At 38.0% G+C, this 25,262-nt stretch overlaps 1 protein-coding gene across 6 annotated transcripts in view; it reads right to left on the reverse strand.

Moving 5' to 3' along the window:
• POGZ (pogo transposable element derived with ZNF domain) overlaps positions 1–18,347 on the reverse strand; it is a 40,648-nt gene extending 22,301 nt beyond the window's left edge. For 2 of the 6 annotated variants that reach the window (XM_031436421.2, XM_064477758.1), the window contains exons 1-3: positions 9,857–10,149; positions 6,409–6,533; positions 5,264–5,422 (exon numbers count right to left, since the gene is read on the reverse strand). In XM_031436421.2, the coding sequence (XP_031292281.1) occupies positions 5,264–5,422; positions 6,409–6,533; positions 9,857–9,870 (298 nt within the window). In that variant the 5' untranslated portion in view covers positions 9,871–10,149. The other 4 variants (XM_064477756.1, XM_031436417.2, XM_031436418.2 and 1 more) reach the window with 4 other exon arrangements.
• Positions 18,348–25,262: the final 6,915 nt, after the last annotated feature.

A 25,262-nucleotide genomic window follows, 5' to 3' on the forward strand; every position in this document is an offset into this window, starting at 1 on the left:
TTGTTTTAATTGCTAGGGTAAAAGAAAATAAATTATCTATTATTTATCTAAGCCTAAAACTTCTTAAGATAATCGCTAACTCAACATCTTAATTAAATATAGGACAGGAAGAATGGAATTTTTTTTTCCATTTATGTAAAATCAACCAGCATTAGTAAGTCTCAAAAGAAGGACCTGGTTCCCATGGAACCTGCACATACTCTACTACTATAAAGAATGTTAACACAAGCATTTTCTGCAAATATTCTCTGACATCAGGGTCATGTTTGAATTTTGGTGGGTTGTTAGGACTTTTCTAAAAATAAACTGCAAACAAAAAAGTGGGTTTCTAAGCCTAGATTAGCTTTAGAATTCAACTGAAAGCAAAAGCTACCATATGGCAAAGTCACACTGGGCAAATATTTATTTAATGAATTCTATGAATTCATTCTAATAATTCCAATTCTAACAAATGAGCTGTTTTTAATGATTTCTTCATTCTTATTAAGTTTTCCCTAGAAGAAATTCTGACAATCCAAAGGTCTTACAAAGTTCTATTTCCAGAGGATGAAAGAGGAATCAGAATCCTGAAGTTTAAAAAAGCCTTTAAAAGAATTATCCAACAAATCCCGTCTCTAAGTTTGCTCTCAAATAAACTAGGTACCACAGCCATAAAGTGATTAAATAACAGAAGGAGGTTCAGCAGCTTCTCTCACATGTTCTGTTTGTCTTACAAACCTGAAGGTCCTGATTTTTCTTCCTTCATTCTTTTGAGGTTTACGTACACAGCCTTAAAACCCAGAGAAAAGACTACATGGAGTTGACATGGGCAAAATAGGAGTTGAAAATCATAACTATAGTAAAAAATTTACAATATTGTATTCACATCATTCACAGCTCAGAATTAAGCAGTGATTTAGTTCACTTCATGTTTCTTTCCGATGCAAACATATGATCAGTCAGAAACAAATAATTTCTAAATGCTAAGTGGTAGATTATGAAGAACAGCAAAAAGAATAGTAAAAATGTTCTAAAATTTTATTGCCAACACTTTAAAAAAAAAAACTTTACTGCGATATAATTCACATATGATACATATCACTCAAAGTGTACAATTTAGAGGTTTTTAGCATATTCACAAGGTTTGTGCAATCATCACCATTATTTAATTCCAGAGCATTTTCATCACCCCCAAAAGAAACCTTGTACCCATTAGCAGTTACTCCCCATTTTCCTTCCCCAGCCCAGGTAACCACTAATCTAGCTTTCTATCTCTGTAATAGATTTGCCTATTCTGGGCACTGCACATGAATGGGGGTCATACAATATGTGGCCTTTTTGTGTCTGACTTCTTTCACTTAGCATATTTTCCAAGGTTCATTCATGTTGTAGCATATATCAGTACGCCATTCCTTTTTATGGTCTCATAATATTCAACTGTGTGGATATACCACATTTTGTTTATTCTTTCAGCATCTTAAGTTATTTCCAATCCTAGGCTATAATAATGCTGCTATGAATATCTGTACACAAGATTTTGTATGAACATGTTTTCAATTCTCTTGGGTAAATAGCTAAGAGTATCTGTTGGGTCATGTAATAATGAACTCTACTATGTTTAACTTTTTGAGAAACTACCGAACTGTTTTCTAAAGTGGCCACACCATTTTACATTCTCACCAGCAATATATGAAAGTCCGAGTTTTTCCACATTCTCACCTATACCTGTTACTATCCATCTTTTTGATTACAGCTATCCTAAGTGAGTATAAAGTGGTATCTCATTGTGGTTTTGACTTGCATTTCCTTAATAACTAAAGATGTTGAGCATCTTTTCATGTGCTTATTGGCCATTTACATTTCTTCTTTGGAGAAATGTCTATTCAGATCTTTTGCCCACTTAAAAAACAGGTATATTTGTCATTTTATTACTTGACTGCAGTAGTTCTTTATATATTCTAAAGGTATGTCTCTTTTCAGGTATGTTATTTGCAAAATGCCTCTCCCATTCTGGAGTTGTTTTCACTTTGTTTGATTATTCCCTTTGAAGCATAAAAGGTTTTAATTTTTATGAAGTCCAATTAGCTATTTTTTCTGTGGTTACCTACACTTTTGGTGTCCTATCTAAGAAACCACTGCCTAAATCAAGGTCATAAAATTTACATCTATGGTTTGCTTCTAAAAGTCTTAACAGTTTTAGTACTTACATACAGGTTTCTGATCAGTTAGGGTTAATGTTTGCAAATGGTATAAGGTATGGGTGCACTTCATTCTTTTCCACATGGAAAAAGTACCCACTTGTTACTATATTATTTGCTGAAAAAACTATTCTTTCCCCATTGAACAGAAAAGGATTACTTTTTTTTTTAACCAACTAAGCACTCTCAATGAAAAGACAGGTATTTCAGAGTAAAGGACAAAATCATGTCCATCCTCTCTACCCTCACTGCATTAATTATTTTAAAATAATCTTGATTATATTTTAACATTTGATTCATATAATGTTACAAAATTTAATGATAAAACAAATACTGTTGAATCTACTATTCAGCTCAGGACTAGGCCATTATAAATATTATCAATGTGTTCCTACTCCTTCCCAAACCCAGCCTCCCTCTCTCATACACAAAAATGTTCCTTAAAATCAAGAGTCAAGGAAATGCTTTCTATGTAGAAGGCAAGGAAAATAATGGAAACAACTAAATTATAAAAGCCAATCAATGCCCCCAAAAGGACACTTTTAAAATATTATTGTTTGAAAAATGTTCAAAATGGAAAAAAGTAATAAAAAATTTTAAATTTTTAAAAAATAAAATGTAATTATTGGAGGAGGTAGCAGCTAACGGTGGCCAAGAGCCAGATTGTTTTAAAACTAGTTTAAAAGGAGGGTGGGGAGTAGGGAAAAAAGACAACTTTTTAACTTTCTAAAGAACCTAGTACACTAAAAGGGAAATAATGGTGAATTGCTTAGAAGTTACTTTCCCTTGCTGTGTTATCAATCTAATAAGTAGACAATATACTAATTTAATTAAACTGAAGGCTTACAGGGAAACTCGGTTATAAGAGGGAACATTTTTTATTTGCTCTGTTCTGAAGTCTCATTCCTACACTTAGGCTAGCATTCCAAGAGGATCTGATTAAAGAAAAGTTACACAATTGTATGTTTAAAATAAAATTTAAATTAAAGAAGTTAGACAGATTGGGTTTATTAATATGTGCTTATCTACACATGAAAAACTTTTTGAAAAACATGTAAGACATACGCAACTGTGGTTATCAGTCTATACATTTTTTTTTTTACCAGAACACAGTTTAACAGTTTAATTTGAATACTAGAGCTTTCTGAAATAAAATAAATATTTATATTTCAAAAAACTTTTATACACAGGCCCTAGGCAGGTTCAGGAATCAAGGGCTCATTCAAGGAGAATAGGTCATGACAGGTCATGTCAGTGTCATGGGCCCTGGAACACTGGGATCAAGGAAAAATTTAGCTAAACTAGTTGCTAACAGCACTTTGACAGACTATTTTAAGAGAAACATAGGAAAGTAGTGTAATACAGGAGGAAGCCCACAAGTTTTGAAGTCTAACTCAAAAACCCAGTGTAGTCACTTACTATTTGACCTTAAGTACTTTATTTAGACTCTCCAAGCCTTCATTCTGACATCTGTAAAATGAGGGAATTCTGTAGATAGTGGTTCCTCATCTTTATATATAAAAGGGTGGCTATTTATAAGTTTAAAAAATTCTAAGGATTCTCCATGTGATAAAAATTATATTTTTAGTATTCAAAGATTAAAAAAATTCTGATGGAAATTATAAAGATTTAAGTTTAATAATACTTCAAGTTGACATTAATATGAGGAAAGAGCTACTGGTGAGCACTTATTTAGAGCAATCTATTAGGGCAATTTGACACTGTCTATCAAATTTTAAATACTTGACCCAGCAATCTCACTTTATACTACAGATATGCTTACACAGCGGGCACAGATGTAATACCTCAGAATGTTCACCACAGAACTGTTTGGAATCACAAAAAACTGGTATTGTGATAAACATTCAACAGTAAGGAAGCTAAATGATTATATCCAAAAATAAGAACACCATATGCACTTCTAATAGAAATATAAATGGATACAACATTTCTAGGTGGCCAACCCAGGAAAAATACTGATCAAAATCCTTAAAAATTGTGATAATCTTTGACCCAACAGTTTGACATTTAGAAATGTATTCTCAAAACTAAGAATGTGAAAAGAGAGAAACATGTTCACAATAGCTCTTCAAAGTAGCAATACACCCCTTTACAACCGATTGCTAGTAACAGTCAACCAAACAACAGGAAACAATCATCAAAAATGTTAAAGATTTATTAAAATGAGAAGATATTCACTACATATGAAGGGGAAAAAAAGCAGGCAAGGAGTAATATAGAATCTGCATGGATCCATTTTTTTAAAAAGTAAATCACTACACACAGCATCTAGACATATTTAAAAGCACATGTTAAGTACAGAGTAGGTTACAAATAGTTATCTCCAAATAGTGAGACTACAATTGAAATTGTTTTCTTCTTTAGCTGTCTGCTTTTTCTATAGTATACACATTATTCTTGTATTAATAAAGTTATTTAATTTTTAAATGAAATAAAAGTCTTCTGCAGCAGGGCAATGACTCTACAAAGGTGCTTATTCTAGACATGACTCTTGAGATATAACTTTCCAATAACTCATTTACAGAAAGTAGAAACAGTCACCAAAAATGAAATAGTAACCAATACTATATAACCCCTCTAGTCAATAAACTCATTAAAAACACTACTCTTTCACCATTTCCTTCAGGTAGACAACAACCCTATCCTATTTTCCATAGCCAGGAACCAATAACCAAATGAATCTGCCAAAGAAAATATGGTACAAAACTGCCCTGGGAGAATTCCTACCAAACTTGAGGGGTTCTTCTAACAAAAAACAAAAAACAAACAAACAAAAACCCAGATCTCTTTAACAGTTAAGAATTTGGGGTTTATATTTTCTGTCCTAGATGCTATCAGCAGTAAGAATCAGCTGCCCTCTGACTGACCAGCATCAACTGACACAGCACTAACGCAGCAGGAAGAGCATCACCTACTTTTCATATCGGAGAATCAGTACTAAACTCACTCCAACACCAGCACAACTACCAAGGTACCTAAAACTGAACAGGTACAGCTGTTCCTAAGACCTTTTTTATTCTCTCACCCCTTTAGCCCAGGAAGAATTTCCCAATAATCCCACTTACCATTGTTGTTGGCAATTAGTGTGACAAGAGTCTTCTTTGTACTGTCGCTGTTCTGTGCCCCGCTGCTACTAACGGTGGTGGATGTAGAGAGGTGCCCAGCAACAGAAGCATGGGCAGCGACGGGCACTGGAGCCGAGACAGGCTGCTGGCTCACAGAAACTGTGGGGAAGGGGAGGCACAGTCACTTGGAGACAGGGACAGATGACACTAAAGGATACTGTTCTAATCTTCCCTTTTCACCTTGTTGGGGTCTCTATAGTCAAAAGTTTCTTGCTTTATTTGTAAATCCAACTGTTCACCTGATTTCTCGTCCTATGTGTCCCTCACACCACCAATTAGACACAATGCCTTCCTCTTTGTCTCACATTTCCTGGTTAATTAAGTTAGATTACGGGCTCACTAAACCGGGATTTTAATGTTTTGCTTATATAACACAAGTAAACCTCTAGAACTCAAAGGCTCATTATCACCACTACTGGTCTTCATAACCATGCATAGTAAACTGTCCATAAGACCCTGAATTATGTCCTGTTTCAGCCCAAATCAATGCCACCTTCAGGTCTCAAGGTAGGAAAGACAAAAAAAAAAAGAGCAACAGACACAATTTAGGAGGAAAAAGAACTACCACCCACTTTCTGAATTCAGGGCAATCTAGAATTTGGCCCTGCAACATCACCTTTTTGAAAGAGAAGCTAATGAGCATAAGTTTGTAAACTGTCCATGAAGGCAGACACAAAGCAAATTCTGCTCAGCTGACAAAGGAAACCAAGTTCAAGTAAAACAAAAAATCCCAAGACTATGGGAACCTGTTTTTGATATGGTATATAAATGAGCACTGACACATACCACTTTGCATTCTCATTCATACATCATTTGATAAGAGGATTGTTGATGCGTTTGATAAACATTGGTTAATCCAACTTTCAATGTTTCAAATGAATTAAAAATAGTGTTTCTAGCTGTATGTATGAAGAAGCCAAAGCACTTATAGACTAGAGCATGGGGTGGGGGTAAGGTACCACCAGTGCCACAAAGAGGCAACCCTGGATTCTTAAAGTCCTTCTCCACCTCACACATTCTTAACAAAAATGCCATTCAGTTGAGTCAGTTTAAACAACGATCTACGATCAGAAAGTTTTTATTACCTGGAGTAGTTTTATCCACTGAATTATAATCCTCAACTACAGAATCCTCAATGACATCACTGATTTTCTGCCATGGCTCCAACTCCTCCTCCTCACATTCCATAAACAGGTCGGTGTCCGCCATGCTACAAGAAAAAAAAGATTACTGACCTCAGAATGGGAGAAATAGCTTTATACAAAATATGGAATCAGTTTCCTGAACCTATTGGTAACCCACGCCCTTCCCCTTTGTGCTCCCTCCACCATTTCCCCTCACCTTCCCCCATTTCCAAGGTTCCAAAATATAACTTTTATTCCTAAAAAAATTCTTACTGTAGAAGAGTCCACAGCAAATTATTTAATACTTAGGATTATAAAAATTTAATCTATAATACCCAAGGCTGAGATTAGGGTGAGGTGAATCATGCAAGTGGAGACTCAGTTCCTATTTTTATTTAAAATGGGTATTTTGCTCATTATGAAATTTTATTAACATTGAGCTATTTAAAATGATACATTAAAATACTGTTTATCTTGATTACTGAGCTTTTCTGCACCCAAGATGAGACCCTCACTTGTCCCACTAATTCCAGCCCTACCACTACTACCTACACTCCACTGTGATCTGGGGAGTCAGCATTTAATTTGAAAACACTGCTTACATTACATTCTTCTTTTAAAGATAAAACCTACACCTTTGCAATGCAAAGAGCTATTACTGCTATGCTGCCCTCCAATGTCGGCTGACTAAAGGTCAACTTCTTTGTCTTAGAATGGGAATAGCACTACCGGTCAAGGTTCACACAAAGCTTTTAATGCAAAGGCTCTCATTGCCCTTAGTATTCTTTTCACCACACCCTTAAGCCAAAAACAGAACAAAACCACCAACCTAACCACTCTGTTTAAGTAGTCAGGTCCTTACAATTTGACAGTATTAGCTTCTAAGATGCCCAATAGATGGCAACGTTCCCTTGAAAATTTAAACTACTCCAGCAGTGCCCTAGTGAGGAGCCACAGCCATGCACCCATAGTTTTAATGGGTAAAGTGCTTAACTTGACTCTAAGTTGTCGCTAATATTCTATTTTAGTTATTTCTGACTTTCTAAACCAAAACTACAGAGAGAAGATATGAGCAAGAAAAGAAAAAGCTCTCAAGTATCAACTTTAATTTTCTTAGTTTCATTTTAATTTACATATACAAAAGACAATACTAGCCAGAAATTGAATTAAAAAGAAGCCAAATCCATATCACAGGCATTCTTTGAGCCAAGGCTACACAACGTATTTCTGTATTTTCCAGTCTAGTTCCACTGAAAAAGGTAACACTTTAAACAACATTTTTCTAACTACTTAATGTTATACCATTGTTCTTTGCTGTATAACTCTTAGAGCTCATAGCCAACACGTAATTAATATATACATATCTAACACCCAGCAGAATGAATAGAGACTGTGTATGACAAGGACTACAGATGGTTTTCAAGGACTTTCAGCTGTGACCAGCTGCAAGCAAACTCTCCATACATATGCTGAGTGATCTGTAGAAAACTTTCCTTAGGAATAAATAGAGCTATCTGAATGCATATTGTGGTTTTCAATGTCATGCCTGTGGATATTTTAATAGCACACCCAAAGGCTGCTCTTTTTTACCTCAACTGTTCATACTATCTTAAGAGACTGAGTTCATATTTTATTTTGTCAAACAATGATCTTTAATACAAACAACTAAAGCTTCTTCTATCTGACAAGAGTGAAATTATGCTGGTCCTCCCATGAACAAGGTATTCTAAGAAACAAAGAGTGGAAAGGGCAGATCTGAAAAGATGGCAGAGAAGGATGTTTGTATCCTAACTATAATTTTGTCAAGTGAGAAAGAAAAATAACTCCTTGGGTGTATGCGCTGCCAAAACAACCAATGTAAATTAAAAAATGGAAAGAAAATTCAACTTAGAAAATATTTTTCAAGGTTTTTACAACGTAGAAGACGAAGTTAACCAACTAGGCTTGTCAATCCAGAAAATAATAAATCTGCTGACTGAGCATATTATATAGACTTACACCCAAAACATCTCTGAACGACACTGAAACCAAGTTTTTCAAACAATTAGTCCTTAATTCTGATCTAGACTATGCTATCTCAGAATGTGATCATTCCTTTCACATCAGCATCTATAGCTCAGGGTCAAAAAATTAACTGCTGAAAAGATGGGCAATGCCACAACAGAGATATCAATCTAAATTAAGTACCTTGCAAACTTTAAAACTGAAAAATGCAAATTTAGCACCTTTCTGTAGTTTTCCAGTTATCAAAAAGGAATCTTTAATAATATGATGAACTGCTATATTTAGTATCTCTACCAAGATGCTCAAGAAAGAAATACCATCATTCTTTGTGATCTTTCAAGCAATTCATGGCATACAGTTACCTTTCAACTACTTTTGATCAAATAAGACAGTAACTACTAAATATGCAGTAGTAAAATGTACATATCTTCCCAAACTATCATTCTACTCATGTTTAACTTCTTTCCACACCTAACCTTCAACAATTTCTCACAAGAAAAAAAAAAAAACAACCCTAGAATTCCCGTCTTTCCTATTATTTAAGGGATAAATGTACTCAGAGGCTTGAAACATGTCTCACACTAAAAAACAAACAAATTCATGTTGAATTTCAATCCTTACTCAATTTTGGGATGTTTTCACCTCTTCTGAAAAAGTGCCAGGCAAAAATGTGAACTTCAGAAATGAAAGGCTGGCACACAGGGAGCACAGTACTACATCAAGCAGAAAACTTGGATAAGCAGTAAATTTGAGAGTCATACTTCTACCAAGGGGCAAACTTTCATTGTATTACAACCACGAATCACTGAAGCAAGACTGTAGTGATTCCTTTTCCGCAGTTTTTAAAGAAATATAAATTTCAATTATATATGAGTAGACATGGATCCATCATCCACCTTCAAAAGTTATCCACCAATCTTATTTCACCTATGCCTTCTCCGAATTATTTTGAAGTGAATCCTTAATATTATATTCATAAATACTTTGGTATGTAACTCTACAAGAGAAGGAACTGAAAAGATCATATACCGAAAAAAAAAAACCAGTACCATCAGGGGGAGGGTATAGCTCAGGTGGCAGAGCACATGCTTAGCATGCACGAGGTCCTGTGCACAAGGTCCTAGGTTCAATCCCCAGTACCTCCTCTAAAAATAAATAAACAAGTAAACCTAATTACCTCTCCCTGCCTTAAAAAAAGAAAAAAAAAAAGAAAAAGTACATTAAAAAACCCCACAGTATCAACATGCATAAGATTGACAGTCTCTTAATATTAACTATCTAGTCAATATTACAAATTTCAAATTCTCTCAAACACCATACATTTAAAAGTTTGTTGATTGAGAATTCAAATAAGGTCCACATACTATGATTATTTGATAAGTTTCTTAAGTCTCTTTTAACTTACAGTTCTTCCTCCATCTTTTTTTTCCCCTTGCAATTTATTTGTTGAAGAACCAGGTCACCTCGTGTAGTTTCTACAGTCTGGATATCGTTGATTACATACACATGGCATTTAATATATGCCTCTGGCTTCTATATATCCTGAAATTGATAGTTGGATTTAGAGACAGGTTTAACATTTTTCCCCCCAAAACTACTCATAAGGGCAAGATTTTGTTCCATCAGGAGATATGCTCAATGCCTGGATCTAGTCATTCTAAATCTATCATTCCCTTTTCATTTAATAACTGAAACAAAATATACCTACTATTTGGTGCAGTTCATGTAGTGAAAGTCTTGATTCTTTCCATCTTGCTTGATCAAAATGATTTGTTTCACTAGCTTTTCTCCCAAGTGACCAACAAGCCTGTTCTTAAACTACATTACATCACATCACAGACTTAAGCATATTTTATGTGTTTTGATTCACTGTAGTTATCCTTAATGACACTCAAAGTGCCCTATTTGAGCCGGTGGGAACTTCTCAACTGGCTTCTGAGTCCTTCTGACACACCCTTAGTAGTGTTTGATAAAATCTTGGCTATCTGATAAACAAAATGTTTCAGGCTCATCTCATACATTTCCTGCCCCAGACCGAGAATCAGCTGTTTCTCCAAGGAGCACTAATTCCTTTTGGTATGGAATGGTATTCCAAGATCACAGTCTGGATGCTAGGGAGCCTTTCTGCTCACTTTAAATATAAAATTATCTCCTTATCAACCCCTAACTAATAGTTATCTTCAATTTCGCTTCTTTGCCACTTGGCAGAAAAACTTCACATCTACAAATATTTGTCTTAGAAATCTAAACAAAGTTCTACTTTCTCCTGAAATTATTGAGATGTTTCAATCTTTTAAACTTATATTTATTAAATAATTGTCATTACTTTCTTCTTTTCCCAATTGCATGTATTCCCTTTCCCTCCCCCTAACAAGATACCTACATCATCTTCCTCACTGGTAGAATTTACATATAGTTAAATTTTAAGGACAATCAAATTTTAACAAAGAGGATGCAACATTTAATCAAACCCTTTAGCAAGTAACTATTTTTTTAAAGACTATCTTTTCTTAATGCCAAAATACAAATCACCTCAAAAGTCTGAAACAAATTTTTAAACTATTCCTAACAAAAACTTTATCCATAACACATAGCTTATAAGGTTCTTTTCCAAACAAATTAGGAGGTGGGAGGGGGATTAGATAAAGCAAAAGACCTATACCTTGACTTAGAAATGAAGAACTCATTTCTACCTTCAATAAACTTCCCAATAAAGCTAAAAAACAAAATGTCACCATATTCCTTGGTTCTCCAACATACACTAAGCACAGTCCAAGTTGTGCAGAAAACCTGCAGAAGGAAATCGTGTTCAACAGCTATACGTAAGTTATATAAAGGGAAACCTAGATCATTAAGGAATCCACATATGCCAGTGGATTTTATGTAACTCAACAATAACAGGGATAATTTGCCCCCCGAAGACACCTGGCGATGCTTGGAGACATTTTTGGTAGTCATAACTAGGGGTGGGGTTGCGGCAGGGTACTACTGGCATCTACCTATAGGCAAGAAGCCAGGGATGCTATTAAACATCCTACAATGCACCGACAGCCAAGGGCTTATCTGGCCCAATGTTACCAGTGCCAAGATTGAGAAACCCTGATCAAACTGAAGCCATGTTCTGAAGGGGAAATTTTTTAAAAAATCATTCCACATTCTATGCATAAAGAACTCTCATTTCTTTTAAAAATATTTATTCTCTCTGCAACAAAGAAGATGGGCAGAACAAAGTTCCTATGAATTGTTCAACGGTCACATTTTATACTGTGAAAACATTTTTATAACTCACATACATCTTGTTTGTTTCACCTTATAATCATCTACCTGTGAAACTTGTTCCTGCCTAAGTACCTAATTTCTCCTTATAAAACATTAGCATTACAATGTTAGTCCTCTAAATTTATGGTTACTATCGGTATTTGTTACTATCGGTATTAACTGGTGAATAATCTTTGTGAAGATAATTTCCTAAATCCTTTAATCGTCACTTCTAAAATTTCTGGTTTTTGACTTATCATTCCTCTATGGGTTGCTTTTGCTAAATATATCAGCTCTTCTCGCCTCTTCAACTTTCGAATCATTTTCTCAGAAGGCAGTGAACCAAAATGAAATGATGCAACCTAGGTCTGTGACCTTTCTCAAAGTCTTACTGTTATGCTTGAACTTAAAGTTACAGAAGTAAGTCTATCTCAAAGATGAAAGTTATGACAATAAGTTCAAATAGAAAAATGTTAGCCAATAATCCAAACTCTACCTGTCATCTGTTTGGTCTGTGGCCTGTTCTGTTGTTAAAAAACAAACAAAACCCACTGACAAAAATGTTTAACCTGAATCAAATCAAGCATTTAAATTTAACTTTCAGTTTATAGGAAATACAGCAAAAGAGGAATAAGTTAAGCAGCACCGCAAGGATATAATGAGAATAATTCACAAAGTAGGACATTTTATAAACAAATAATCAGACAAATGCAGAATACAGAAATTCTATGAAACTACTAACTTGGTTTCTTCAAAAACGCCAAACACATACACACCACACACATGATCACCGGCATGCATGCACAGGGAAGACCAAATAGATTAAAGAAAATAAGAGCTAAAGAGACCTAACAAAAAGAAATGTGAACCTTTTTTGGATTCTGGATTATAAAAAAGCTACAAAAGATGTATTGGGGCCAACTGGAACATCTGAATGACCAGACAGATATAAGATTATATTTGCGAATTATTTTTAGCTTTCTTAGAAAGGATGGTGGAGTTAGAGTTATGTAGGAGAATGTATTCTTAGCAAATGCATGTACTATTTAGTGGAAACATCATGACTGACTTTCACGTGGTTCAGCAAATACATATTTTGGCATTTTCTTATAGATACCAAATATGCTAACATGTTAAAAATCGTGTCTAGGTGGTGGGTTCATTGTAGGTACTCTTTTTAGCATTCTTTCACCTTTTTTACATGCATAAAATTTTCTTAAAAAGTTGGAGGATCAGATGAATAAGGTCTGATAATCTAATGCAAACACAGTGACTACACAATTGATAACACTACCATTTAATTGAAATTTGCTAGAAGAGTAGAACTTAAATGTTCACACACACATACAAGATAAATATGTGAAGTGATTGTGTCAACTAGATGGGGGAATTCTTTTACTATGTTTATGTATATGAAATCACCAAGTATATAACATGTATACTTCAACATCTTACAATTTTATATGTCAACTATAGCTCAATAAAGTTGGAGTTTTTTCTTAAAAAGGAAAAAAGCTGGGGAGAAAAAAATACCTACTTATATTTTAGTTGTGATATTTTGTACCACTATATTCTGCCATTATCTTTTTGCCATTTACTAAATCAAACTGGTAGTCTTGTTGATTGAATTTTCTGTTAACTTATTCTCATTTCCAGGAGAAATTTCTACACAGATTATATACACACATTTCTTAAGATGTAGCACAATAATTAAATAATATTAGAAAAAATAAATCCAAGTTGGGTTATACAGGTTACCAAGGAGGCACTGTAAGACAAGATGAACAGTGCCATCTTCCATTAATCAAGACATCCTAATTATCTGACATCTTGGTAGCCCACTTGGTTTCTACATTTTGTAGTAGTAATTACACTGGTAACATGATTTCTGTGCACTCAGTAGGCTTTACTCAGTACTGCAGCTCACACAAGACTATCAGTAGTTCCCACAGTCTTTTACGTCTTTGGCATTCATCTTTCCATCCATAATACAGGTGTACCAGATACATACCTTTCTAAGGAGGACTGAGTAATTGTATCTTAAATGCTGGCAAATATGGTAGTCTACTTTATACTCAGGTCATGTAAAATCAGCTCATCGGTAAAAGCCTATATAACTGAAACGGCAAGATACAAAGAGATTCTTTAAAATCTCATTTTAAAGCAGCAGAAAGAATCCCTCAGATACAACTGCTAGTCTGCTTTTGAGGTATTTAATGGGCAGCAAGTGTTTACCTATCTTCATCTCAAATAAGATTAGAAAAACATCTGTTTTCTACCAAACTCTTGAGACAGATTTGGCTCTTGAAGCTTTGAATTCCTTTAATTTGTCTGGTTCTTTCATAGCTCTAAACTAAATTCCAAGAATGAAGAATTCATATCTAACATTTTTGATTCACTGCTAGTGCCTACCCACCCAAAAATCAAGATAAAAAGAACACTTGGAACAGGAAAAATGTTTTTAAAAAAACAAAAAGAGAGATAAACAATAATGATCCTCAAAACAACTGGCATTTGTATTCAAGTTACCTCAATTTTTAGCTTTAAAACGGATTAGTACCAGAAAGCCTACAGGGCTGAATACTTGATATGGCTATAAAATTATTGTTAAACTTGCAATAAGAAGCTTTTATTTACCTAGTTTTTTGAATGGCCCATTTCGTCCCTCACAGAAACCACTATAGAACCTCACATATAATATTCACAATGGGTTCTTAAATAGTCTCAATATTCTGAAACATAAAATATTTTCCACTTAACTGGCAGCAAATATTCTATCAAGAAGCATCCAAATACTAGTTATGTGCTTTTCACTAAAACAGCTAAAGTGTGCAGTAAGTTTCCTATTTTTAAAGGGTTCGATATTCAGTTCCTCTCCCAAGAAGAGCTCTTCTTTACTGACAGTTGTATGCTGTCTAAATTCCATTTCTACTCCCTCAAGCTCATCGAACTCTGCTAAATACTAGCAATGCCTTAGTCTATTTCCTTTCTCCTCTCCTCCTGAGTTACATGTAAAAATGCGTTTTTGCAAATATTCCTTATTATCACAAACCAGACTGCCAAAGAATCTACCAAAGTCCTACCATATTGATATTACAACAAAGACACCAGCAGCTCTAAGGTTTTAATTTAAATCAGAAATCTCCACCTTCAACAAAAAGACATATATGGAGAATAAAGACTGAAACATTATCTGCAACATATTTTATTTTACTGTTATAACCAGGCATTATTATGCATTTTACATTCATTATCAATGAATTCTCACAATTATATGTTCTAAGCAATACATATTACATGAGGTCAAAATGGAGGTTTAGCGAGCTTAGGTAACTTCCCCAAGGTTATAGCTGGTTTGAATCCTGGCTGGGATATTTACTAACCTTTTTTGCTCTAGAATTTTTCCCCAAGTCATTGTCTCTTACATTATTAACTCCAACTAAAATTTGTAAATTCTCCAGAAGTTCCTAAATGGATGCAGATTTGGATGATATGAGGAATCCGAGTGATTCTCAAAGTTTTCGGTTTTGGGACCCCTTTACATTTTTAAAATTACTGAGGACCACAAAGAGCTTTTATGCGGAGTTTATCCCTTGATATTTACCATATTAGGCATTAAAACACAAGAAGTTTAAATACTTATCAATGCATTTAAAAACAATAAACCTATTAGATGTTAACATAAATAACATTTTCAATTAAAAATTACCATTTTCCCCCCAAAACACTGAGACAGGTAACCTGGCATTATATTTTTGCAAATCTTTTATGTCTAGGTTAATAGAAAGCAGGTGGATTCTCATGGATGCTTTTGCATTCAGTCTGTTGCTCTATATTGTTTTGGTTAAGTATAACGAAGATCTGCTGTCACAAAAACAGAAAAAGGGAGAAGTATTCTATAAACCTTTTCAGGTAACTGTGTATACTGATACAATACCAAAACTAGACAAATGGTGGTTTCTTAAAGGATACTTGTATCTTGGAATCTGAAACTCTATCAATAAATGTTATGTTTAAATTCATTGTTGTATCTTGCACTTTGAAAGGACCTTTTACTCATGGTGATTTTGAAACATCACGCATCAGTAATTTAGAAAATACAGATTTACTGAGTTATGTCTAGCTTTCAAATGTTGACACATTTCATCATACATTTAAAGAAAGTCATTAACACTGATGTTATAAGAAAAGTCCTTAAAATACTGAGAAGCTGTCAAACTTGAGATGTCAACTTCTCAAAAAATTGATTTTTACTCTTAAATTTTTATCACTGGTAACAAATATGGTCGACTGTTTTCCTTGAAGAGACAGGCTCACTTCATTTGTTCTCAAGAAAATATTCAAAAACACTCAAGCGTAAAAACTAGTTGGTGAGTTGTTCTTTCAAGTAAAAATACTATTCCAGGAAACCAGCAGCTCACAACTTAATTTCACAAATGCTTTTCCTTATGACAAGGACCATACGTCGGCAGGGAGTGTACATTATGCACACTTCCCATTTGGTCAGACACTTAAAATTTAAAAACACATTTACTAAAGGCTGATATATAATACCAAGCATTGCTTTGGGACCATCAGTGCAAACGTCAGTGAAAGAGAGTCTTCGTATTATTCTTAGTATTATTCTGTAAATACTTATGACCTTACAGCTCTCCTGAAAAGGCCACAAAGGATCCCCAGGGGTCAGAGGACCACACTTTGCGAACTATTTTCCTAGATTATACTACTGGTTCAAGGTAAGAGTGGAAACTAACAAAATCCTGTTCATCCCTCAAGTCTTCATTCCTGTCCTTTAGTTTGAGATATGCCACCAACACACCAGCTGGTATGTCATAACTATAATACTGGAAAGGAGAAGGAAATCAAGGACATAGAGTGCCACTTAATTGTTTTAAGATTATATCCTGTGCACCTTTATGCGAGACCAATAACCCAATATGGTGGTTATCTTGATCAGTCGCAGCTGAAGGACTGCAGATTATAAAAATGTATAGATGATACCCCACCACCCCATCCAAAAAGGGCCCCCAAACCTGCACTTTCAGCAATCTCCAAGGTACTTTTTATGCACCCTCAAGTCAAGAACGGTTGTGCTAAGTAGTTCGAATTCGAGTCCAACTCCCTGTTCCAAGAGCAACGGGTCTCGAAATTCCACGTCGTTTGCCAAGAAGCAGCCCTCCATCCCCGCCGTTTTCCCCTTCATCTAAATGGGAAAATTCCTTTGAAAGTAAAAGTGCGTTTCTACGAGGTTTTGAGCTGTAGTGGGAGGTCTCTAAAAGTGTAGACACAGCCTGCAACAAGACGATGGTTGTTCCGAGATAGGACAACTGTATCTCAATTTCCATCTCGAAAGAGATTGGGCTAAAGAACTTACAAGATTCTTTCCAGCTCTACCTTTCTCTGAGTTGAAAATGCCCAAGACAAGCAAAGCAACGCCCAGTATTAGTAACAGTTTGAGAGAACCCCGCGTCTGACGGGACAGGAAATCAAGGTAACTCGCAGAAAGGAGAGAAAACAGGTGTATCAACGACATCACTCCTCTTCAGTAGGTGCTGAGAATCTAAAGAAAATAGTCCCTGGGATAAACATGGCGCCCACCGCGGCAGGATATAATCGTCGGCAAATACAGGTTTTTCCGCCCCATCCCATTTTATAAATCACGGCGCCATCCCAAGGAAATTTTAGGACCGGGGGAGGAGACTCTGTGAACTAACTGCAATGCACTAAGGCTTGGGACGTACTATAGGACCGAGAGGGGATTACATAACACAGGGAGCGGCTAAGCAATCACTCATTTTCCTCCTCCTGCTCAAAAAGAGCGCCCCACTCGTTCCCTGGCGGGGGTGGGGCGCGAGGACCAAGCACTGCCCCCACCCCGAGGGACGTCGTCCCGCCGCCCCTCCCGCCCACCTCCCCGGCGCGGCCTCGCCCCCTCGCCCGCCCCCACCGCCGCCGCCTGCGCCCCTTCCCCAGCGGGCCGCCGCCCGCGCCCGCGCCCGCCCACTCCTCCGAGACGCCTCGCGCCGGGTGTGCGTGTGGACGTCGGGTGTGTGCGGGGCCGTGGGACGCGAGTGCGCGCGCGCGCGCCGCGCCGGGCGCCGGGGGGCGGGGGCGGCCGGCAGGCAGGCAAGGGCCTCCCTGGTCCGGCCCGCCGCGCGGCTCCCGCGGCTCCCGCACTCACACACGCGCTCGCGCGCCGCACCCCACGCCTGTCGCCGCGGGCCGCGCCGCGACTCGAGGGGGGGCGGGGGCGCGCGCCACCGGGCCCCCGCCCCCACCCCTCGCGTTCCCGCCCCATCCCCCTCTCATTGTCTCGCCTCGGAATGCCTCGCCGAGCGAAAAGATAACGGAACCCCCGGGAGAAGGGGGTGGGGAGAGAGAAGGCTCGCTCGCTCACTCACCTCCCGTGGTCGTCGCCGCCGGTAGTCTGACCCGAGGAAGGCGCCGTCGCCTTAAAGGGACCTTGCACCCGGCGCCGGGAGAAGGGGGTGGGAGCAGGGGAGGGGACGGGGGCTTGTGGGGAGACGGAGACGAGGGAACCGTTGAAAGCTCGTCTCTCTGAGGGTGAAAGGAAACCTCCCTCGGGTTCCAGTGATTTGGGGTGGATTTTTTTTCCCGAGGGGGGCGGGGGGGGCCCCGAGGGAGGGGGGCGGGGGGGCCAAGGAATGCGGCTCCGTGTACGGAGCTGGCGCGGGGGAGAGAGACTTCGACTCCCCCCACCGACCCTCTCGCCCCGCGGAGGGATACGTCTCGTCACTTCCGCCCTCCCCCTTTCGTGGTGTTTCCATTGGCTGGAGCTCGTGACACGTCACAGGCTCAGCCTAACCCCTGCCCGGGCTTCTTTTCTACTCAAGTTTGTCTGGGCCTGCAAATAAATAAATAAATAAAATTTAAAAATGAAATAAAATAAAAAATAATTAGCGTCGGAAGCAGTATCTAAATTTTGATGAGAAAAATGGGATTTCCAAAGAAAATACTCCCCAATTCATTTGCCTGGTCTTCCCAGGGAAACTTCGGGCATCTCCACATTTTCCACTCAAGGCTTGAACCTAATCAAGAGGGGGACCCTCATGTTAGGCCAGATGGTGAGGCCCAATGGCACCAACGACTGCTGCTGGAACAAAGGCACCACAATGGCACTCACTCTTCCTCAGGAGACATTCCGTCAAGTAGCAGAAGCCTTAAGTGAAGAACTTTTAAAAGCCATCTGCGCCCAGAACCCTTCTGGATTCTGGAAAGAGGTCACACACGATTGCTTATCAAGATAATTTGTGTATGGAAACTGCTCTGAGAAGAATAGACTCATGAGAGATTCTCAAGTCTAAGAAACCAGAGACTCCACATCTGTGCTTTTTGCTCCAGTCAAGGCTGAGATAGATTGGCCCAAAGGAATTGATTCATCCCTTCAAGACCATACACCTATTATTTTTCCTCAAACAAAAACAAACCTCTTTTCCAAGTAGCTAAGAAATCTTGTCCTTTATTACATCCGAAGACGGTGAAAAAAATTAGTATTTTCCTTGGATATTTGAGGATACTGTTGCTCTTTAAGCAACACACAAATATTTTCTCCAAACCAGAGGCTAAATCAAAGTACTTGGTGCAAGACCGGGGAGATACAGAACCATATTTATTCCTTCTCCATGTACACCCTCCATGCAAACCACCAGACTATGAAAATAGGCAGTGGAAGTAGGCGTTTCAAATTGTGCACCCATATATGTATGTGTATGTGTGTGTGTGTGTGTGTGTGTGTGTGTGTGTGTGTGTGTGAGCATGTACACCACCACCCATTTTCATCCTCCCATTTCATACCAAAAACATGTGAGTGGTTTTAACTAGCCATTCTTAGGAAGATCTTTATTATTTGAATTGGAATAGTCACTAATCCTGAAAATACTTTCGAAGCCTCTCCAGACCTGATCTGGACCTTTGGTGGGATTATGGAATCAATCATCAAAAAATATTCTAGATGCTCTTATCCAATTTTATGCTTTCCTGCAATAATTTTATTATAATTCATTATAATGTCTTTTGCCTCTGAAATATTTTTGTCAAAGTACATTTGGCCGTGCACCAAGTGCCAAATTATGCTCTCTGCCAAGGAGGTCCAGAGCCCAGCAGACTGTACTATGTACCACTGACCAATAACCATGAGCATATCATACCAAAAATGCATCATGCATTCATTCACTTATTCAACAAATATTTTGAGTATTTGCTATGTGCCAGGCACTGTTCTAGGTGCTGAGAATACAGCAACGAAGAAAACAAAATCCCTGAATTCATGAAACTAATACTGTAGTAAGGAGAGATACACAATATAAACATAAACAAGTGGTTCTTCTATTTTTGAATAACAAATGGTCCCTAAATTTAGTGGTTTAGAACAACAACGTTATTATTATCCCTCATGGTTCTGGGAGGTGATTAGGCTCACATAAGCAGTCCTCACTGGGAGTCTCACGGAGTGGCGGAGGCTGAAGTCATCTCAAAATCTTCCTCAAAATTCTGGAAGTTGATGATGAGTGTTGGCTTGGACTGCAGCTGAGGCTGTGGGTCAGAACCATTAGCGCTTGGCCTCTCCAGGTGTCCTAGGTTTCCTCATATCATAGTGGCTGAGTTCCAAGATTGAGTGCCCCAAGAGGACCAGGCTGAGTTTGTATGGCTTTTTGTGACCTACCCTCAGAAGTCACACAGCATCACTTCCACCACAGTTACAGGCTTGCCTCAATTCAAGAAGGATGGGAATCATCTCTCAAAGGGAGCAGTAGAAACACCACATTGTAGGAAAGGTATGTGGAATGAGAAATGCTGTGGCTATCTTGGAAAATACAATCAGCTACATATGCAAATAAATATATAATATGTGATAGGGTGATAGGTGCTATGGGTGGGGAAGAGGGCAGGATAGGGGAATAGGGAGTGTGGTACAGGGATGGGGGGTGTTGGAGAAGGCTTTGTCATTAAGGTGATATCTGAGCACAGACCTGAAGAAGGTGTAGCCAAGTTCAAGTTTTACTCTTAGTGAAAGTGAAGTCATTGGCAGATTTTGAGCCAAGGAGTGACATGACTTGACTGACACTTTTAAAGTAACACTCTGGCTGCTTAGAAAGAATAACTGGTAGGGGCAGGGTCAGCAAGCTATTGCAATTTCCAGGTGAGAGATGATTGTGGCCTGGACCAGGGTGAGAGCCGTGGAGCTGCTCCTTCAACTGAGTGAGTTCTGCAGAATTTTGTTTATTTACTTCTCTGTAACCTATTTTCCTGTAATTTAGTTTGTGCCATGGAAGACAGTTTTGACCCATAATGGCTAACAAAATGTGTGTGAATGATGGTGCTATGCCTGCCACAAAGCAATAAAGGAAGAATATTGTGCTGAATGTTGAAATGGGAGTTTTGCAGGGACTGGAGGTGCCTTTGAGGAAAGAATTCAGGAAACAAGGGGAAAGATTAACAGATAATCAGGGGATGGAGTAAGCTCTTTGACACTGTGAAAGGAATCCTAACTGTGCCACAGCTTGGGAGGATGGGTCAACAATTGAATGACTGATAGCTAGAAGAAATCAGGCGCTGAGACATTTTATAACTTCAGAGTATTTGAAGAAAACTCTACCACCTTGCAACACCGGAGCGGCATCTCAAAAAGGACTAGACAGCGAGGACTCCTGTTTCCAGAAGTATTTCCTGTGCTAAAGAGGGAATGCCCATATTAATTTGGTTAGTGTTGGAATATTCTGTTGTCATCAGCTAACAATTTTCCAGGGTGAAGTAATAGATCTGATAGTTGTGGTCTCTTATATTTGAACCATCTTGATGAAGATGGGAAAACCAAAGCAGCAGAATAAACTACCTGGATCAAATCGTTAGAAATTAATTCACATTTGCCTCTGTAACATATTAGGGAGTGTCTGAAAGTCAGTCCAGTTTGGTATATGAAAGAAATTGGGACCCTAATACTGTTGCTAAAAAGCTACCCCGGTCTTCAGTAGCTAACCTAGAAAAATTGAATCCTCTCCACATGGGTTTCTAAGAAAGAAGGTCAAAAGTTAATGGAGGTCCCAAGCTGAGCATTTCACAGTAAGGTAGCAGGAGAGTGTTTCTTTTTGACAGTTTATGGAAACGCTTATTTGCTTCCTTGGCTGATGGTTTCTGTCACGAGTTGAAAATTGGAACCACCTGTAGCTTGGAGAGTGTCAAGGCAGAGACACAAATGATTTCAATGTGTCTTCAAAAGTAGTGAGCCAGGGGTGCCCCCTCTGCTGTCATTTTACTAATATACAGACTCAGTCACTGACTGCACAGATTCAGTGTGAGGCTGACTGGTGCTGGGGGGAAGAGTGGAGAGAATTGTGAGGTCAGTCCAGACAGAAAGCAGCTTCGTGGGGAACAATGCCAATTTCTTTAAAAATGAGCATCTCACTCTATAATGCACACTCAGGATCGTCAAAACCAGGAGTTCAAAGAGAGCTACCTATTTTAGAAAATGTAAGAGCTAGAAGAACAGTGGAGACATTTTCACCATCTGAGCATCTCCCAGCTCAAAAAGATTGGCAAGCTGATTGCACTGAGCCTGAGAATCTAGAGAAGGCAACATGTATGGATGGAAAGGAGGACATGGAAATACCTAGCTTGACAGGAAATCATCAAGGGCAAGTGAAGATCTACATTTGACCAGTGTCAAATACAAGGCGGGGAACTTGGAGGCTGCTGCTAGATTTTATTTTAAAATACTATTTGCTACCTCCTTATGTTTAAAGGAGCTGAGGACTTTCCTAGGGGTTCAGAAAATTCTCAGGAGGTGAGAAATAGCTGGAGGAAGTTTTCAGCCTGGGTTTCTAAAAGAAGAGTTCCTCATGAGCTTTCAGCGAGAAGCAATTGAATATCTCTGTCTTCAAAATAAATTTTTCAAGAAGTGCATGAGTAGCAACTTTCAGTCATCAAGACTTCTCTGTGAATTGCTGTATGATTTCATGGAAATTAATAATTTAGTTAAACTTTAAATTAAATAAATATTATTGAAGAGACACCAAGAAGCAAAGCTTGTTTCATCTAGGTTGTCACTACAGAGTTGAGCAGGTATGATTATCAAGTAATTAAATTGCTACTCAAGTGGTAGAGCTCATGCCCAGCACGCACAAGGTCCTGGGTTCAATCCCCAGCACCTTCTCTAAAAACAAATAAATAAACCTAATTACCCGTACCACCCCCCAAAACAAACAAAATAAATAAATAAATAGATTCCTTAAAACTTCACAGAAAAATGAATTGGGTTACTTTATAGACACACTTGTTATGTGGCTTCTTCATTACAATAGACTGCAAAGTAAAATTTAATTAAAGTTTCTCTTTTTCTAGGATATGTTCTTTTTCTAATTTAGCAGTGTTTGTATTTTATAATAGTCATGAATAATTTCCAGAACACAACTGGGCATCTTAAACAACTGGATTAATTCTTTTGAAGAACGTGAGGATTAATATCATTGTTTTACAGATGAGGAGACTAAGGTATCCTCCAGAGTTAAGTTTTAAAGTTTTCTGGTGTAGATAAGTGGTCAGATCCTTTTAGGTCTCTTCTTATTGTTGAGTATGTACAGTAGGAGTTAGAGGTTGCAAGGAAGCCATCTCCTGAGACAGCCAAGGGTTCATTTCTAATGTCTTTTCTGTGTCCTGAAACATAAATGTAATAAAATCCGTAAATGTCAAAGTGCCAAGATTCACCAATGTAAAATCACTTTATAGGAGGAAAATGATTTAACCTTCATTCATCCAGGAAATAATTCTCACTTCTAGGTTTTCAATTCTCACTATGAGTCACGTATGAATATGAGTTTCCTCTCTCCTATACACCCTGCTTCCTGGCAGCCTCTGATCTCTGCTTCTCCTATTAAAAGAGCTTATTCCTAGTCTAGAAAAGTGAATCTTAACCTTTTCTGCATTATGAACCCCTTGAAAGTCTCTATGAAAGCTGTGGATAATCTCCCCCCAGAAAAATGCACTTTTGTGCATAAGCACAAAACTTTGCAAACACTTTCAGGCTTGAAGCCCACTCATGTGCCTGTACATGAACCCCAGGGAAGGATCCTCAGGCCCTGGGATCAATGGACAAGATGCTTAACACCCTGTCTTCCCAAAGAAATGATACCCTGTCTTCCCAAAGAAATGATACCCTTTCAATAATTGTATGAACACATGTGCCCAAAGAACTAGAAATTCTTCTCATTCTGATGAGTGGCTTATTATTAATATTATGTATTATATATTATAAATTATTATATTATTATTGTTACTGTCAGATTTTATATATTCCTTTAACTTTGACCAAAATATTCTTCAATATATGGGTTAAGTCCAGGACCCTGTAAGACCTGACAGATGATCAGATGGTCTAGCTCCCTAAGCTGGTTGAATTGATACCACTGGAATTGAGGAGGCTGTCTCTGATAATATGGTGACCCTCCTGGGATGCCTGGCCCCACTTCACCTGATTTGTTGGCTGTGCCTCATTGAATATTCATGTCCACTTTGCACTTCCCAGCCTCCCTTGCAGCTATTAGGTAGGGCCTCAAGATTGAGTCCTGGCAGATGGGAATACAAGTTTAAGTGATGGGTGACTTCCAGCCCACTTAAAGCACTCAGAGGTTGGTGTAGCTCTTCTCTTCCCATTTAGTGAAATGGTAGAACCACAAGATCGAAGCAGCACAGATCCCCGAATCACCCCAGGGAGGAGAGCTGAACTAGTGACTTTCCCCAAATACACTGGATTTACCAGAACAACAAACCTTTATTGTGCTCAGCTGTAGAGATTCCAGGATTAATGTGTAAAATCAGCATAGCCTAACTACACTGACAAATACATTGGTATAAAGATTGAATTAAAAAAGAAAGAAATTACCCCAGAACAGTTTTATGGCTAAGAATGGGAGTCAGCATGGTTAACTGGATAGAGGTTGGTATTACCCACATTTCAGGATTATTGTATCTCAGATATGAGAGTATATAAAATGCCTAGGATGGTACCTGGCTTATATTAGTTACCCCATAAATGGTGGCTTTTATCATTCGTTCTTAAGATACCCTATACCATAGTGTAAGTATTGTATGGGACATGATAAAACTTGATTTCACTCATGGGTGATGGGCTCCCTATTCTGAGTCTTTCTCAGATTTCTCACCTTAAGGCATCTCTTCTAAATAGTCTGGGTGTTGGGCTCAAGCATCTTTTATACAATTGCTGGAAGCAATAACTTCCAAGAAATAAGCAATATATTGTCTTAAATCCACCAAACATTTAGTAAAATCCTATTATTTCTTCCACATATTAATCAACAAAACAGCATAACGGGTAACATAGTATCACCAAGTGATAGTTTGTGTGGTCCAGACAACGGAAGAATATGACATATAAAATGATGCTGTGTGAAACAGACAGTACATCCTGGGAAGAAAAAGGAAAGCTCTGTGCAGGCTCAAGTCTTCAGTGAAAAGGTTTTGAAAGGAGTAGGGCTCAGATTTTGTCTTGAAGCACAGGTGGGAGGGACATGGATAAGTGA

This window comes from Camelus dromedarius, chromosome 23 (genome assembly GCF_036321535.1).
Source record: "Camelus dromedarius isolate mCamDro1 chromosome 23, mCamDro1.pat, whole genome shotgun sequence".
In the NCBI taxonomy this organism is placed as follows: Eukaryota; Metazoa; Chordata; class Mammalia; order Artiodactyla; family Camelidae; genus Camelus; species Camelus dromedarius.